The sequence below is a fragment of the Mastigoproctus giganteus genome, chromosome 5 (genome assembly GCF_048544385.1).
Source record: "Mastigoproctus giganteus isolate SK-2022 chromosome 5, ASM4854438v1, whole genome shotgun sequence".
Lineage (NCBI taxonomy): Eukaryota > Metazoa > Arthropoda > Arachnida > Uropygi > Thelyphonidae > Mastigoproctus > Mastigoproctus giganteus.
This window is the reverse complement of record NC_143579.1, coordinates 59419199-59435509: the sequence shown is the minus strand read 5'-3', so window position 1 is coordinate 59435509 and position 16311 is coordinate 59419199. Positions and strand designations below refer to the sequence as shown.

At 35.4% G+C, this 16311-nt stretch overlaps 1 protein-coding gene across 1 annotated transcript in view; it reads left to right on the top strand.

Annotated features, from left to right (window-relative positions):
- Positions 1-16311, top strand: part of LOC150085431 (uncharacterized) — an 87661-nt gene that overhangs the window by 61848 nt on the left and 9502 nt on the right. The window contains exons 6-12 of the mRNA XM_090373234.1: positions 476-763; positions 903-1034; positions 8288-8464; positions 9672-9851; positions 11592-11771; positions 13279-14052; positions 14155-14236. Of these exons, the coding sequence (XP_090229360.1) occupies positions 476-763; positions 903-1034; positions 8288-8464; positions 9672-9851; positions 11592-11771; positions 13279-14052; positions 14155-14236 (1813 nt within the window). The remainder of the gene's footprint in view (positions 1-475; positions 764-902; positions 1035-8287; positions 8465-9671; positions 9852-11591; positions 11772-13278; positions 14053-14154; positions 14237-16311) is intronic.

Sequence of the window (16311 nt, the reverse complement as noted above, 5' to 3'; positions counted from 1 at the left end):
ATCATTTATCTGCCCAGACAATTCCAATTAATTACATTGGAATTGTCATTCAAGATGGTTTGTTTGTCATAGTATGGACATTGTAATTAAGCCATATACAAAATACTCCGAATAATAAGGATTCATTTCCTCTTCTTTGTTTCAATGAGATTTTAATATTTTTGCAGTGGACCTACTGCATAGTCTTAGAAAAATTCATATAATAAAATCTGGAACCTTGAGTAGAGTCCATTAGAGACCGAGTCAACGCCTTGTAAGAGATGCATAGAAACGCGGCTATCACAACGGGCACTGTTTGTAAAATAACATCTGCCTCTTGATACAACCAATTAATTACATTCATTTAGGATCAAATCGTTCAATTATTATTATATCAGATTGTGTTTATTACTGTCCATAAAGACTACAAAATATGTTATAAAACAGCTGATTAAAACATGTTTTTAATGCCAGCACTAATTTTTAATTCTTCCAGCCCTGCCAATAGAAAGATGTCCGGCATATCGAGATCAGCCATTAGGCAGTACGGCTACTTATAATGGAAAATGCTATATATTTTACAATAATCAACCTCTAAACTTCGCCAATTCGAAGCGATTTTGCGAAATAAGGGGTGGAAGCCTCATAGATGAGACTAATCCAGCACTACAAGGTTTTTTGAGTTGGGAATTGTACCGTCGACACCGAAATGACCCCAGTGGACAGTACTGGATGGGTGCTATTAGAGATCCCAGAGACAGGAACAACTGGAAGTGGATAAACGGTAAAGTGTAAAACGGAAGTAATAAGCATTATTTCAAAATAGTGCTATGGTAGTATATTGTGTGGTATTTACTGTAATTTAGTTATGAAAACTGAAAGATTGTGCGTAGTGCTGAAACTTATTTTTCTCCATCTTTTAGGTAAGGATATTACGATATCGTTTTGGAATCTTCCCGGGACCAACGAGAACTGTTCCCGTTTTGATGGAGCTAAAGGATGGCTTTGGTCTGATACAAGCTGTAATCTTAATCTGAATTTCATTTGTCAGCACAGTAAGTTGAACCACAGTAATAAGTTTATTCTAAAGACAAGATCTGTTTTAATTCAATTCTAATTATTCCCATCTTAATTGTAAGGAAAGAACTTCATCAGCAACACCTGCCTTAAAACAAACTACAGATAAATTAGAGATAAAATTATAGCTAAAACTTGTCTTTTTACCATGTCTCTATTAAAAGGTAAACGTTTAAAATTATAACTTCTTTAATGCTAAGCATCTACTCTTTCTTATTTGGGCATAAATTTCGTTCAGTTACTTGGAATATGCACATGCCCTTCCATATGTGTTGGTCCTAAATATAAAGAACATTTTGAATTTTAGCTTCTGACGTCCTACCATCGGTGTCTTCACCCAAATCCCTTCCCACCCATTTCTATTTTCTTAACTTTCTGATGGGTGCAAAATAAGAGATGTTAGCCTGATAGATGAGACAAATCCAGTAGTACAAGGTTTTTCTAAGTTGGGAATTGTATTGTCGACACCGAAATGAACCCCTAGAACTTGAGATCTTGCCTTCTAAAGATGATCTCAATTCTAATCAGTTTATCCACTTTTATGCGTTTCATTTCTGAAGTAGTAGGGAAGTGCAGAGTATATAATGGTCCAAATAATGCCTGGCAGAGAGGAAATAAGCTGTCAGACTTAAACAAAATATTTTTTTTCCCTTTCTGTTTTACATATTTCCCAGACTTTGTCATTGGTATCATGTATTTGTAACAAATAATTTATTTTGCGAAACACAATATTAGTTCACAGAGTACTTAATAGTACAGTATTAGTTTTTAAGGTGATTCGATTTTTGTAACATCCATACCGGAGACGGGATTCGAACCAGCGATCTATTCCTTAGGAAAGCACTCTACTCACTAGACCGACCCAGCAGCACAGGTTCACGCTTTGGCTAAATGCTGGCGAATGTCATTCTGTTGAGATTAAGGTTAAGAACTATTACAAATATTCAAATGTGATTTCTGACAACATTATTTAGTTAGCATACTTATGAAATCGAAAGCTCTTCGAATTCATATCGATAAAATTAAAGCTGTCTCCGATCATCTGATTGCGTTAAGTTATGCTATTGACTCACTTAAGTTGAGAACAGAATGCATACATAAACGAATTGCCCCTGAATACTTAGGCTGTGTGCATAACTTAAAAAAAAAAAAAAAAACGCATGCGCTATATTATAAGGACGCCAGACTTATGAGATTGTATTTCTGTTATAAATGTAATTAAATAAGAAATGGGCCATGTATTGCTATAGAAATTCTTTTATTGCTCATGAAATTATTTTAAGCCATTTTAGGCGCTTTAACATATGCGTAAAGCGCATATCGTCTTCACCATGTCCGTCCCTCTGCATGTAATAAACCGATAACTCCCACTAGACGGATTTTCATAAATTTCATATTTGACTTTTTTTTTAATGAAGATTTGTCGAGTAGGCACAATTTCATTAAAATCGTATCTGTACTGGAATTTTTTTTCTATTTTTGTTCATGCATATCACATAAGCTATCCACATACCATATATTGTAGCTGAAGAAACCGATATTATGTTCGTTGTGATGCGCTCGTTACAGGAATGAATGAACAGTATGGTGGATATGCAGAAAGGAAATTTTTCCAGTTCTCAAATTTTAAATTTCAGCAGCTCGTTTTTGTTTATTTTCCTAAACACAAATCATGAATTCTTACCATTTTCTTCTATTAATCACGTCAAATGTGAAATACATATTATATTTCAATTTTTATTAAAATCCAAGAATAAATAATAATGTACTACAAAATGTTGAGTGATTGAAGTGGTGTGTCCAGTGAGGTGAAAACAATTGTGTTATTTGATTAAATGGTAACAAGACCTATTAATCATAGAAAAATAAAAACTCAATAAATTCAAAAATAAAAATCTAACACTCCTCAAACACAACTCACTTCGTACATCAACTAACTTCTAAGTTATTCTTAGAGTATATCGTAAATCAATATTTTCTCATGGTTCCACGAACGGTGTCCCTTCTCCTCCCTTCAAATGAGCAGTTTAATTTCCACCTCATTAGAGAATCAGTTCATTACTGAAATTCCTGCAGGCTAGTTGCATTTGATCATGCCTAATAATAAAATTCGCTTTTTGAATGTACTTCTTTAAAATATACTGAAAATCATTTATCAAAATAAACTGACTATTTGCACCACTGTCAAGAAATGCATCACGGTGGTTCCAAGTACTAATAAAAAGTTTATTTTTTGTTTTCTCAATCTTCATCTGAGTTGGGCAATGTTTTTATGGTGTCACATAAGATTTCTTCACTCCATTTACGAGATTTCGTTGGTATATATTACTTTAGACTAGAATATCTCTTAAATTAAGCCATCTGCTCGTTTCGTCAACGTTTCTTCTATCGAAGTCCTCGAGGCTTTGCCAACACATTGCCCAGCCAGGTCTGACCTTCAATAATTAACCTTAATCAGGATTATTAGGAGTGCATATTTTAATGCAAAGAACTCAACTGTTGCAACCCGTCTTCTTAATATTGTCTGAGACTTTATGCTCTTTGTCCTGGACATTCAAGATCTGAGAACACCGACACACGAAATTTATCCAAAAATTGTTCTACCTTTGATTTTATTATATTCGCCTGTACGTGCATCCAATTACTACGTTCCATAATCGTATCCGAGATTTTCAGGAAAAAAGTATATTGGATCTCATCTGAATTTATTATCAGTGCGGTTAAGATTAAAGGAAACTTAGCTGAACACCTTTCGTTCAATTTGGAAGCAGAATTTGATTATAATATACGTTATTGAAATGTCACTGGCTTTTATTATTCGATTTGATTTCATTATTCGATGATCCATTTTTAAAGTATTTTTCGTATGATGTTTGGTGTTGGCTGATCCTCAATATCAAATCGCCGTTTTTATTATTTGCTGGCAAACACATTCAAAAACTGTTTTCTTATAGTTCATTCTTTAAAAATCGGAGCAGTAAAACTTAATTTCTCCTCTTACGCTACATATTAACATTCAAGATATAACAAAATGGGAGTGGTTTTTACTCTGCAATCGAAACTCGATTGCAGAGTAAAAATCACTACCTAAATTAACATACTTTTATAAATCTGGATTTGATTAAATGTATAAAATGGAAATAACTGTTTTCCAATAACCTTCTCATTGGATGCTTTCTGAATGTTTCATTATGGTTAGCAATGGCACTCTGCTGAAAGTTTCAATATTGAAATGTTATGTTTTACAAAAAATATTTCCAAGGGTAATTTGAATGTTCAAGACATACAATATCCTCCAACCTACCTAAGGAACGTGACAAGTTGCTTAATGTAAATGAACGATTCTCTGCAGTGAACTGATACAAATTAAATAACTGGGGGAAAAAGCTCACGGAATGTGCGGTATTAGACTGACTTAATGTGCACACCAAATAATGAGCATTTCGTATTAATGAGCACTTCATTCGAATTTCGTTTTTCTGAAATTCGAATGAAGCAGCATTTCTTAATGAGTTATTCATTCTGCATTTTGAACACCGATTAATTGTTTACTAGGTGTAGCAATAAAAAACACAAAAGAGTTCAAAAATGGTTTTACTTTTATTCAAAGTAATCACTACCTGACTGAATGCATTATACCTTATTACATTTTTCTAAAAGTTTCTGAAAAGAGTCACCGAAGACGCCCAAAGAGATGATGTTCAGTTTGGCGGTTACGTTTTCCTTTGTCCTCAACATCCTGAAATCTCTTTTATTTGAGGGCAGTTTTCATCTTGGAAAAGGGGAAGAAGCCTGGTGCTGGTTGATCTGTACAGAGCAATGTTCGTTAGAAATGCACTTTGCAACAAGTGCGGAATGGGTGTGGAACATCATGTAACAATAACTAGCTGCCTTTCTTTCGAAATAGTGGCTTACTCAGGAAATGCGCTTCAATTCTTTGAAGCACCTGTACGTAGAATGCAACATTGGCTCCCCCCCCCCCTCCTTCAGCTACAAACTTCTTGTGGATCACACTGTTTGTCAAAAAACATGATGCGCATCGTCTTGATCCCAGACTAATATAAACGAAACTTTTTGGGCTTTAGTGGTGATTTCACTGCATTCTCTGACGCTTCGTCTCTGTATCCTACTGAAACACCCAACACATCTCCAATGACAGTACAGTCGAAATTAGAATTGTCTTGACAAGTCTGGATGACGTCTTCGCATGACAATGTTCGTTGCTCTGTCCATCCGTGAAGCTGTGCAGCACATTCTTCCCAAAATCTGCATGCATCATTTGACGAATCGTCTCCTTATTCATACCCAACCCTTCAGCCATCATTCTGAGGGTCAAACGACGATCTCATGCCACAATTTCCCAAACTTTTGCAACTCTTCTCATTTCGAGAAGTTCACGGACGCCCACTTCTTGGATTATTGCGAACATCCATACGTCCGTCTTTGAACAGCTTATGTCATTCATGCGCACTGGTACGATTTAACGTTTCATCACCATAAACAATTTTCAACATTTTATACATTTCTGTTGCAGAATCTTCCAGTTTAAAACAAAATCAATTTGATATTCGTTCGTTGCTCTATTGCAATCTTGACGCGGAACGTTACTGCTACTAACGAAACTGGTTGTTACAACCTGAAACACTACTGAACAATTTCTGTACCACCATCTGTTGTAGGAAGTTTGAACTACAACATACCACTTACGTTTATTTTCAAACTCATCGAACATGACCGCAATAGCGCCAGTCAGGGAACCTAATTGCCACACTTCTTATAATGCATTTTTTATGATAACAAATGAATGATCATTCTGTAATCCTTTGCCTTTGATTGCTCCCATCGCTACTACTAACTTCCTCTATATAGTTCTCAGCTACAGACTGTTCTCGGAACTTTGGGCTCAGAGCGGAGGATGATACCATTAATTGTGTCCAGGAATCCAGTTAACTAATCCTAAGGGTTATTTTTTCATCCCACCTTATTTTTGGTGGGGAGCTAAAGTTGTCGGAAAATATAATATTTTTCCAGAATTAGCCTCAAAAATATTTTTCCAAAATTAGCCTCACAAATACTTTTAATATAATATTATCACAAATGGGAATAATGCATAATTTACCATATTTATACTTCCGGTATAGAGCCATTGTGTATTCCACGTATTGATTGCACATTTTATTTCGATATATATTTTTTAATTTTAGATTTGAATCAAGGAACGTGATCGCTTTGTAGTAGTAGTGGCATGTGATGCAAAAAAGCAAGTGTATGAGCTTATGCAGCATCAGCCAAAAAAAAAAAAAAAAAAATTGCAAAACAATTCCCTCTAAATGTTTGTCCAGTTCCTCCTTAAATTTATTCAACCTATCAACTTCCACAACGACAGATTAAAAGTTTATTCCAGCAATTAACCACCCGCTGGCTAAAGGCAAATTTCCGCACATCTGTTCTACAGCTGTCTTCCTTAATTTGAATTTATGCCCCCTTAGGTTCGTAATCTGAACAAATGGAAGGATCCCATCAGAATTCAGCGTGCTCAACCCATTCAAGGCCTTATACACCTCAATCAGATCATCTCGCAGGTGCCTACTCTCCAGTCGCTGCAATTTGCAGAACTTAAGCCTCTCATGGTAAGAAGATCCCTTCATTCCCCTCACCAATCTTGTTGCCCTTCTCTGTACACGCTCAAGCAAAAATCTAAAATGAGGCCTCCAGACCTGTACGCAATACTCAAGGCGTGGCCTAACCATTGCCTTATGCAGAGGGACAATCACCTCCTTTTCCCTGCTAGCAAAATTCCTAAATATCATTGACAAAACCCCATGACCTGCCCTGGCAGCTTGTCTGCATTGCTCAGAAAACTTCATATCTGACTGTACAATTACTCCCAGGTCTTTTTCATTTTCTACCACCTTAAGTGTAGTACCACACAGTTGGTACATTTCTCTGGGGTTACTTCTACCCATATTAATGCTTCGATTTTAATGCTTCCCACTTAGCAAATTCTAAGCGGGAAGCATTCAAGGAATTAATCGTGGAATTAATTGTGATCCGATGAATTTTAATGCACATTTATTTTATTTTTTATTTTATTTTTTTTATTCACGTAATAATTCCCAGTTTGCATTGTAATTAATGTGGAGAAAAAATGTAATAAAATTGCCCATTAAATTACAATGTATCTCTTTAAAAAATATAAAAATCAAAGCATATATTTAAATACAGTACAATGAGAGGGTAAAGAGCACAAACAATACTATAAAATTAAATATGATGCTTTTTTAATATTCGAATCAATGAATTTTTAGTCACTTTGACAAGGGACAATCTCGTACGCTACTTGATCTCTTGAGAAAGTTCTCTTATTTTACACTAAAGTTGCAACTATGCGAAATCTGCTGTGAACTACTCTTGTTTCTTTGTTTCCACTTATTTAGTGGATTTTCGTGTCTTTACAAAAGGGACTGATATTTAAATCCAGTTATAATTCAACAATGTTGGATGCTTTTCAATTTGAACAAGATGCGCCACATTAGAATCAAATTTCTGCCAAATCGATTTTTTTTCTATTTATATCTTCATACATTTTATATTTCTTTATATGCTTATTTCTATCTTTTTTGCTTTTATCGCTTAGCAAGCTGAGCCTTGATTTGTTCATAGACATTGAAACTTAGGATGACTGTTGGCGCAAAGATGGTTAGGTCGCTACTGCTCTGCTACATGACACAAGTCAATGTAATTCAGCTGGATGACACTAATCACTACATCTAGCCATTCACTCAACTAGTCGTCACTGCAACGCAATATATAAGATAATCATATATTGTCCTGAAAATACGAAAGGGAAAATTTTAAAACAATCATTATAAACGTTGTTAAACACACACTTTTAAAATGGAAACCCGTCCACGACTTCACATTTATAAACGTAATGTTGAGGAATGGTTTCAATTTCCTCGCATATAGTTACTATCACGCATCGTTCTTTGCGAATTATCTCTACGTTAATTTTATTGTTTAATGGTATTTTCTCCTGTGAAGTTGATTCCTTACGTGTCATTTCGATAAGAACCAGACAGAACTTGCATTTTAGAAATAAACTCATGTGCCAAGAATTATGCTAATATTCTTCACTGCGTTTCTACTGAAATGTTAGTGAATAGTAAGTGAAATTATAAATGTAAATGGGTATTATGCTTAATATGTCTAATGAGTCGTTTCCTTGCAGAACCAACCACCTGTGGTAAACCTGAAAGACCATCCAATTCTACCATCATTGCTCGAAGTTACGAAATTGGTTCAGTGATTGAGTATCGTTGTGCACCTGGCCACCTCCTGGTTGGACCAAACATCAGGACTTGCCTCACCACTGGATTTTTCAGTGAATTTCCTCCAAAATGTAGATGTAAGTTGCGTCCATACAATAATACCCATACCTAAACGCCTGAAGTCGAATTGGAATATGTATTTATTTGCATTTAAAGAGATTATCAACTTTACAAATGACACATCGCGATTACATGCGCTTTTGTCGCTTTTATAAAAATGCAAGTACAAGACAAAGATGCGTACATTGTGCTCTGCTTAAAAGTTACCTAGCTTTAATTGGCTGTTAAAGCTTTTCCGCCCTCCTTCCTATCCTTTGTCAATAAATCTGTCAACAGTTTTAGGAATTTAGAATTAATAAATTTAGTCAACTTATTTCAATTTTCCAAATATTAATTACGATGAAAATATTCAATCGTTTGAACGTTTTATTGTCTTACCACGTTTCTCGAAGTAATCGTGAAAATTTGGTGGTAAAAATTGAAGTGCCAAATAAAATCTACTAAAATATTTCGGATGTATGTATATTTTCCTTATGTTTTTTAACGATAAATGCCATTCCATCTGATCATTAAGTATAAAAAAGCAGCGATTTTGAAGTTTAACTAGAAATCTTATGAAATATGTTTCCTCCAACCGCTTCTTAGTCAAAATACAATCTCTTTATCTACATGCAATGTTGTAGTTTATCATTCAATATCAGTTTAATTTCTGTGTGCCTTTCATTACAAAAGTTCTATATAGATACTTTAGAATAAATTGACGTTAAAGGTTACATTATAATATAGATTATATGGGTTATAAAAACAGTTTGCGTAAAGATACAGTAGTTATTTACAAGCTATAGTCGCCTATTAATTTTAATTACAAGTCTTTTAGATAACTTCAGTTTTTCAACTGGTGTTTCACCTCGCATACATTACATCTTCCTCCTGTGTGAGGCATATTTGATGACCCATTCTGAAGCAGGTAATAAAATCGCAAAAAACACAAGTACAAACAGATTGAGCTATTTTAGACATTTCTATCTCCGTTTGGAATTTCCCTGGTTGTTGGTCATACTTAATTTCAATTCAAAGTACGCAATCAAGGCACGCAGTGTTACCAAAATTTGTTTTTATAATCCCAATTTGTCCATCATAAAAAATCGTTCTGCGCTACTTGCCTAATATTTCTTTTCCTGTAATGAACTTTTAATTATATCGCCATAATGAATTTTCTTCTAATAGTTCTCAAAATATTACAAACTTATTAGAAAGTAAATTTTTTTTTTTTTTTCCCTTTAGATCTGGAGTGTGGCTTACCAGCAAGAATTCAAAATGGCGGCTACACGCTGTTGAATAACACTCGATATTATTTGAGCGCTGTGCAGTATTACTGTGGCGAAGGACACGTCCTGGTGGGTAGAGGAAATCTAGTTTGTGATGTAGATGAAAAGTGGAATGGCCCACCACCAAGATGCGACCGTAAGTTGAGTTGATGCTTATCCTATGTTTTTACGTGTATTGGTTTGCATATTTATTGAATTTTTTTAATATTTCACCTTTAAAGACTAATGTTATCGAAAACTATGCCAATGCAGTAAAAATACTTTCTTCTGAAATACTTTTTTCATTCTAAAACTTGCCATATTCAATGCTACTTCTCTGGAAAGTAACTTTATCCTTATTTGCATAAAAATTCGGAAGTTAACTTTTATGTTATCTACCTAATTACAGGTAGATAACATAAAAGTTAACTTCCGAATTTTTTTTTAAATATTTAAAAAAGTTAAGATATAAAGTAGTCCTTGGGAATTTACTATAGAAAAATATATGGTTTAGCGAACGTGGTAGAACTTTACTTTAGAAATGACCATTCCATTGTGCAGACCCAATGTGTTTATCGTCAGCATTTCAACCCGTAAATAGCTCAAGCATTGGTCACTTATTAGGAAGCTTTTTGTCCGATTTTGGGCAAAAAGCCTCCGAATGTAACGAGGATGCAGTTGAAGATGCAAGACGTGGTGGACGGCCTTAATAAATCAGTTCTAGGAGGATTGAGCAAGTACGGGAAAGTGTAAATGAAAATGTAGGTTTTAGTGCTGAGAAACCCTAGTGCAATCTTTATCCAAGTCATATCACTGTTTGTTGTGGCATTTCTGCCCACGATTATCGATGCTTACTGTTTTGATAGATTTTTAATGGATATAAGTGCAGAAGAATGATCCTTGATTGGAACCCGCTTTGAGACAGTTTCGCCCAAAAGCATATGACTTCGAAAGGATGGGGGCCATGGCCCACATAGCTAGAGAACGAATGAGGATTATAAAAGATCTTTTTCCAAACGCTTAAACTCACATTTCGGAGACATTAATTGGCCGGTTCTCTCTCTCTTCTAATTTGTCAGCCCAAGGTTTGTGGGCTAACCACGAAACATTAACGAATTAAGTCAACATTGAAATGAAATTAATCAATTAACATCGGAGATATTAACCAAAATTATGGAGAGTACTCGTATCATCACTAGAGCAAAAATTTAACCCTTTTTGGAAAATAAACGGAAATTCATGGTCAATATTTCGATTTTTCCATTACCCTTTAATTCGGCGACAATTTTATAAGATAAACTTATCAGAACAAGTAAAATTGCATAGCATATTTAATTTAAACAGTTTTTTTTTTTTTTTTTTTTTTTTTTGTCCGTTTCTTGAGAAAATCTGAAAATGGATAAGATGAGTTTTGGAATGGGACGCCTCAAAATAACCGGCCCATTAATGAACTCCATCCGAAACATTCACACATTTTAGAGTCCCTTTCAAACATCTGATAACGTTTGAACAATAAAATGCTTATTTTTAAATTAACTGGTTTCATTCCTTTTTTTTTTTTTTTTTTGTTTTTACACATTTGAAGTAAATATTTGTAATTCACGTGCAAGAGTGATTTCCATGTTAAATATGTACTAAAATATCACCAGAAAATTGTTTGCTATTTAGAATAAGTTTTAATTTTTAAATGATTGTTATTCAAAAATAAAGAAGTCTGAAAATAAACTTTTTTAATGGAGTACATGAAAAATACTTTCGAATACAAAATTACAATCGAGTACGTGTTTATCATTAATATCGGTGGTTACCATTAATTATTAATGCTATAACTTAGCTTCTGGAAATTGTTTTGGAATACTTTGGTGTATATCAGTTTGAATTTTATATTTGTTTGCAGCCATTTTCTGTCGACCACCTCCTCCTACATCCCATGGCAAGTTTTACCTGTCCACGAATACCACAGTCTATGGCACTTCAGCACGATATCTCTGTTCTTCAGGTTATCAGCTAGTCGGTAAAGACACCATTACTTGTGTGGCAAGTGGATATTGGGATGGAGAGGCGCCTGTTTGCGAAAGTAAGTGTTTCATATAGTGTTAGGTATGTTTATGAATATTTATTACCATCTTTGGTTTTATTTAAGGAACCGGTAGTAAATTTATGAACTAAAATATCTAACAAGTTAAAATGTCATTCCTTACATAAAACTGTTTATGCACTCACAACTGAAACTAATATGTGATCAAATCAGAAGTAGTAGTATAAACTCAAAGCCAAGATGTGTCCATTGGAATCTCATAATCACACTGAGATTATATTGTTTTTCATTTGGGCCACATTTTCATTTTGCTGCAGTACATTTTTGACTTGAGTAATATGGAGTTAAAAGATGGGACAGTTAGGTCCACATTTTCTTGGAATAATCCATGAAATGACATCCTCTTTAAGAAATCAGATGTTAAAGATGTTTTCTGAAAACAAATGTGGATGTTTATTCTTATTGTGTTGAGAAACCATAATGAGTTGGCAGCACCCTGTCTTTTTACTTGATCAATGAAATATGCTTTCAGAATCTTCAAATGAAGCTGCTCAAGTATGCATTGGCACTGCTAAACACTTAGATAACACTTGATATCAACGGTTACATCTCAAGATACAACTATTAACTGTAAAATTTTGTTGTATTATTCCTTAAGCCGAAAAGTCCCGAGTTAAGATTGTCTTGTTGCAGAAGAGAGGTACATATTTATGTGGATCCTTCTATTCTGAAGCTGATTTATCTGTTTGCATGATAAAAAGGCCCTAGCCGACAGATAACTGTGTACCTTCACTCTGAGACACTAAACTTCCTCACTTGAAATGGCCTGGAAATGTTTCTCTCATCACTGATACAATTCAAATACAAAGCTTGTAGCTCTAGAATTTCTAATGCTCAGATCTGGCTCCATAGTTGAGGCATATTGTGGCTTTGTTATGTAGGGTGATATATTTATTTTTAGCATGTTGAAAATGAAGTTCCATTTTAGTGCATCTTTATTCAGTACTGTAGATGCTAGGTTTCCATGATATTTACTCCTCAGTAAATAAACCTTAAACAATTTACCGCATCATACACACATTTTAATATGACATTTCAGAGTTCTCAACATGAGCTGAACGTTCCACGTTAGCCCATAATTAGATGTTTAAGATTAATGAGTTCGCAAAATAATAACAGGATAAGAATCTGAATAAAAATTTAATAATCATTGAGTTTGACATTGTATAAAAACATTATGGGAATCCTGGGTCTCAATTATGGGTCTCGATCACATAAGTTGTCTGCCTAACATGTAATCATTGAGTTTAGGAAAATACTTTTTTTTTTAACAGATTAGCTGTTTTTATTGAACAGTTTCGAAGGCAATCTTCAAGTTCATCGTCAGAATTATTAACAGTTCCAGAGATAAAAAAAAAGTCAAATTTTCAAGTACTCTATAAATTTTGATTACGAGTAACATGAAAAAATTACCACAAATCAGTTAATTTCTTTTGTGTATGATATGCGTTGTCTTTTATGTACGTTTGTTTTTGTCCATTTTCAGGAATGGCTACCACTACGTCCACCACTACAACCACAAGTCCAAAGCCTCCAACTGCTGTTCCAGCAACGAAAAAACCATCACCACCTCCACCTCCACCGCCTCCTCCACCACGACCTGCAGTAAGTTTACCACAGCCACCATCAGCACTTTCACCTATCCCTCCACCGAAACCGTCTCCACAGCCACATCCTACCTACACCAGCACATCTATTGTGTCTCAGCTACAGCCATCCTACACCCAGGTTCTTTCTCCTCCGGCACCGCCGACCCGTACAGTTACCAGGCCTCTCCCGGCGGCTACCAGAACTACGTCCACAGCGCAGCCAGCTTTTATTCGTACTTCGACGACCGCTTCATCTTCTGTGAATGTGCCCAGGAAGCCTACTCCAGTGGTTGCCTTGCCATCTACTACTCACAGTCCTCCATCAGTGGTGTATCTACCTGATGATGAAATATCTCAAGACGATCCGCTACTGGAGGAAGCGCCATCTAATTACATCCCAGTAATAGAGAAGCCACCATCCCCTCCTCAAAGTGGAGACAAAACGCCTCCCAGAAGAATTGACCAAGAGGCTCCACCTCCTCCTAACCGCCACCCTCCTGTGATACCTACAAGACCGACTCCTCCATCTTCTACCCCAACTTTACCCCCTCATCCTTCTCCAATCAATCCAGTTAGGCACGAGAATAATGACCTAGTTGAGACACAGTCGAAAGGTAGGCAGAAACTGGATGGCAGGGCTGCAATTGCAGCACAGGCTAAGTTAAATATGGGTAAGTAATTCTTTAGTTGTTCATGAATGAATTTTATCTTTGGTAACATGGCGATCCTTTAAATACTGATACCTGAGTATTTAAAATATTTCTGTTTTTTAGGTGGTATTATTGCCTTGGGAGTATTTGGAGGCTTCATTTTGATAGCCATCACAATCACATTGATATTGATCTTCGTCCGGAGGTAAGTTTCGTCTGAGTGAAAGTGTGATAAAATAGATGTAATCAGTCTTTTCTTATTAGAAATGCGTTTGGCGTTAACCCCTTTTATGGTTTTTAACTTACTGGTTTATATTTCGAAAGATCTATTTTTCCGTAAATAAATTAAAAGTAAAACGAAATCCTTTTTTTTTTTTTTAATGAGAATCATAAGAACGCTTCTTCGAGAAATGCTTTATACCACATCCTAAATGTACTATAAGATGTTTGAGCAAGTACTAAACCACGAATGGAATGAGAGAGGATGTGAGATTTTAATGCCAGCATGTCAGTGTTGACTTGGTGTGTTGGGCTCTGTGAAGAACTGAATGCGATGTGTGTTAATTATAGAAAAAGACTGTTGATAAGATGGGATTTGCCTATAACTCGTTGAATGGTCATATATAGAATTTTTTTCTGGATATAGATAGAAGGCAAGTTGAAGAGTTGTATTGACCGGAGATAATCCTGAAAAGTAAATTGATCATCTTTAATTCTTCTGGCCTCAATGGTTTAAGCGAAGGATGAAGGGTGGATTTCTGAATGTTTCTCACAAACTCTCCTTGTAACTTAAAAGTTATTGCAGTCATTAACTGATGACATAACTCATTATGACCGAGACTAGGATTTACAGGAGAAGATGCTTTTGGAATAAAAAAAAACTTAATCCATTCCCACTTCCAAGCAAGTGGACTTTGAGGCCCCAATGAATTAAGCCATGTAAAGTTGGTTGTGATTGGGGTCAGTGGGGAAGAAGGCTGCATGCTGCACTTGGATGAAGAGCTTTATTTAGACAGTTGGATGCAGACAAGTTAACAGGTTCATTCTTTTCGTGCATGTTCACATCTGAGCAATACAATTTGTACTGGTTGTCCATGTAGTTTTTACCATGTAGTGATCTCTTGATGAACACCAACGTGGAAAAGAGAAGTACTTAGATTTGATGAGGAACTTGATCTTAATATTTCAAAAAAGAAAAGTCTCAATTGGAAAACGTGATGTGAAGGACTTCAGAATTCAAGGTGTCCAAGTCATTCTCCATTTTCATTATAAATCGTAATCGAGACATTTTACATTTTGTTTGGAGTTGATCACCCAAAGCCTTTTACTATTCCATCGCGAACTCCTTAAAAGTAATTTTTGAATTATCTCTTAAATTTTCCAGAAATTTATAACTTAATATTTAATTCTGGTGTGCATTTTTGTGTGGTTCGATGCTTTAAGGTAGATACAATAGTACCCATTTTAGACTGCAGGTCGTTTTTAAAAATATATCTGCACGTTCCACGATTGCGTCACATCTTTTCTAAGTTGACGCTGGGTGGCCTTAGTTGTCTTGTACTTACTCTTAGAGCTGTTTTACTCATTAGTACTTTACTTTTACATTTGAGCATTGTTCGACATAAGTGGACATTAATAAAAAGAAAGCAATACACCCAAAGAGAGAAAAAGAAATTCTCTGAATTAGATGCAAATAACTTGGTCTTTCCAGAAAAGACAATTCAAGAAGTGTAAAATTTGGAAAGCCGAAGGGGATATAAACTAAATTTGAATAGAAGGAGATAACTAGCATGGCCAATAGGTATGATCTGTAGAAAGTCTCTTCATGATTTTGGGGGTGAAAAACTTGGAGTCCTACACTTCCTCCCGAGATCAGCGAACTGTAGCTTCGAGTCCATTTTTTCCATTTTTCAACAGTGTTTTATCTAACAGTCCTGACTGGCTGTCCCTTTTGCAGGACAACTAGCAAAAGGGACAAAGGCAGGTTAATCATAGAAGAGGGGATGAAAGAGAAGATACGGAGAGAGAGTAGACAGACTTGACGTGGAACGATGTAGTGCAGGCATGGAAATACATCAAGACAGGTAAGTCTACTGGTATGGATGAGATAAATAGAGATGCTACAGGCGAGACAGAGATAGCGTGGACATACAGACTTCCGTAAGATCTGGGATGAGAGACAGGTGCCGAAGGATTGGAAAGAAGGCTTGATCATCCCGTTGTTCAAGAAGGGGAACAGGAAAAAGTGTTCCAATTATAGAGGCATCACATGTGAGTAAG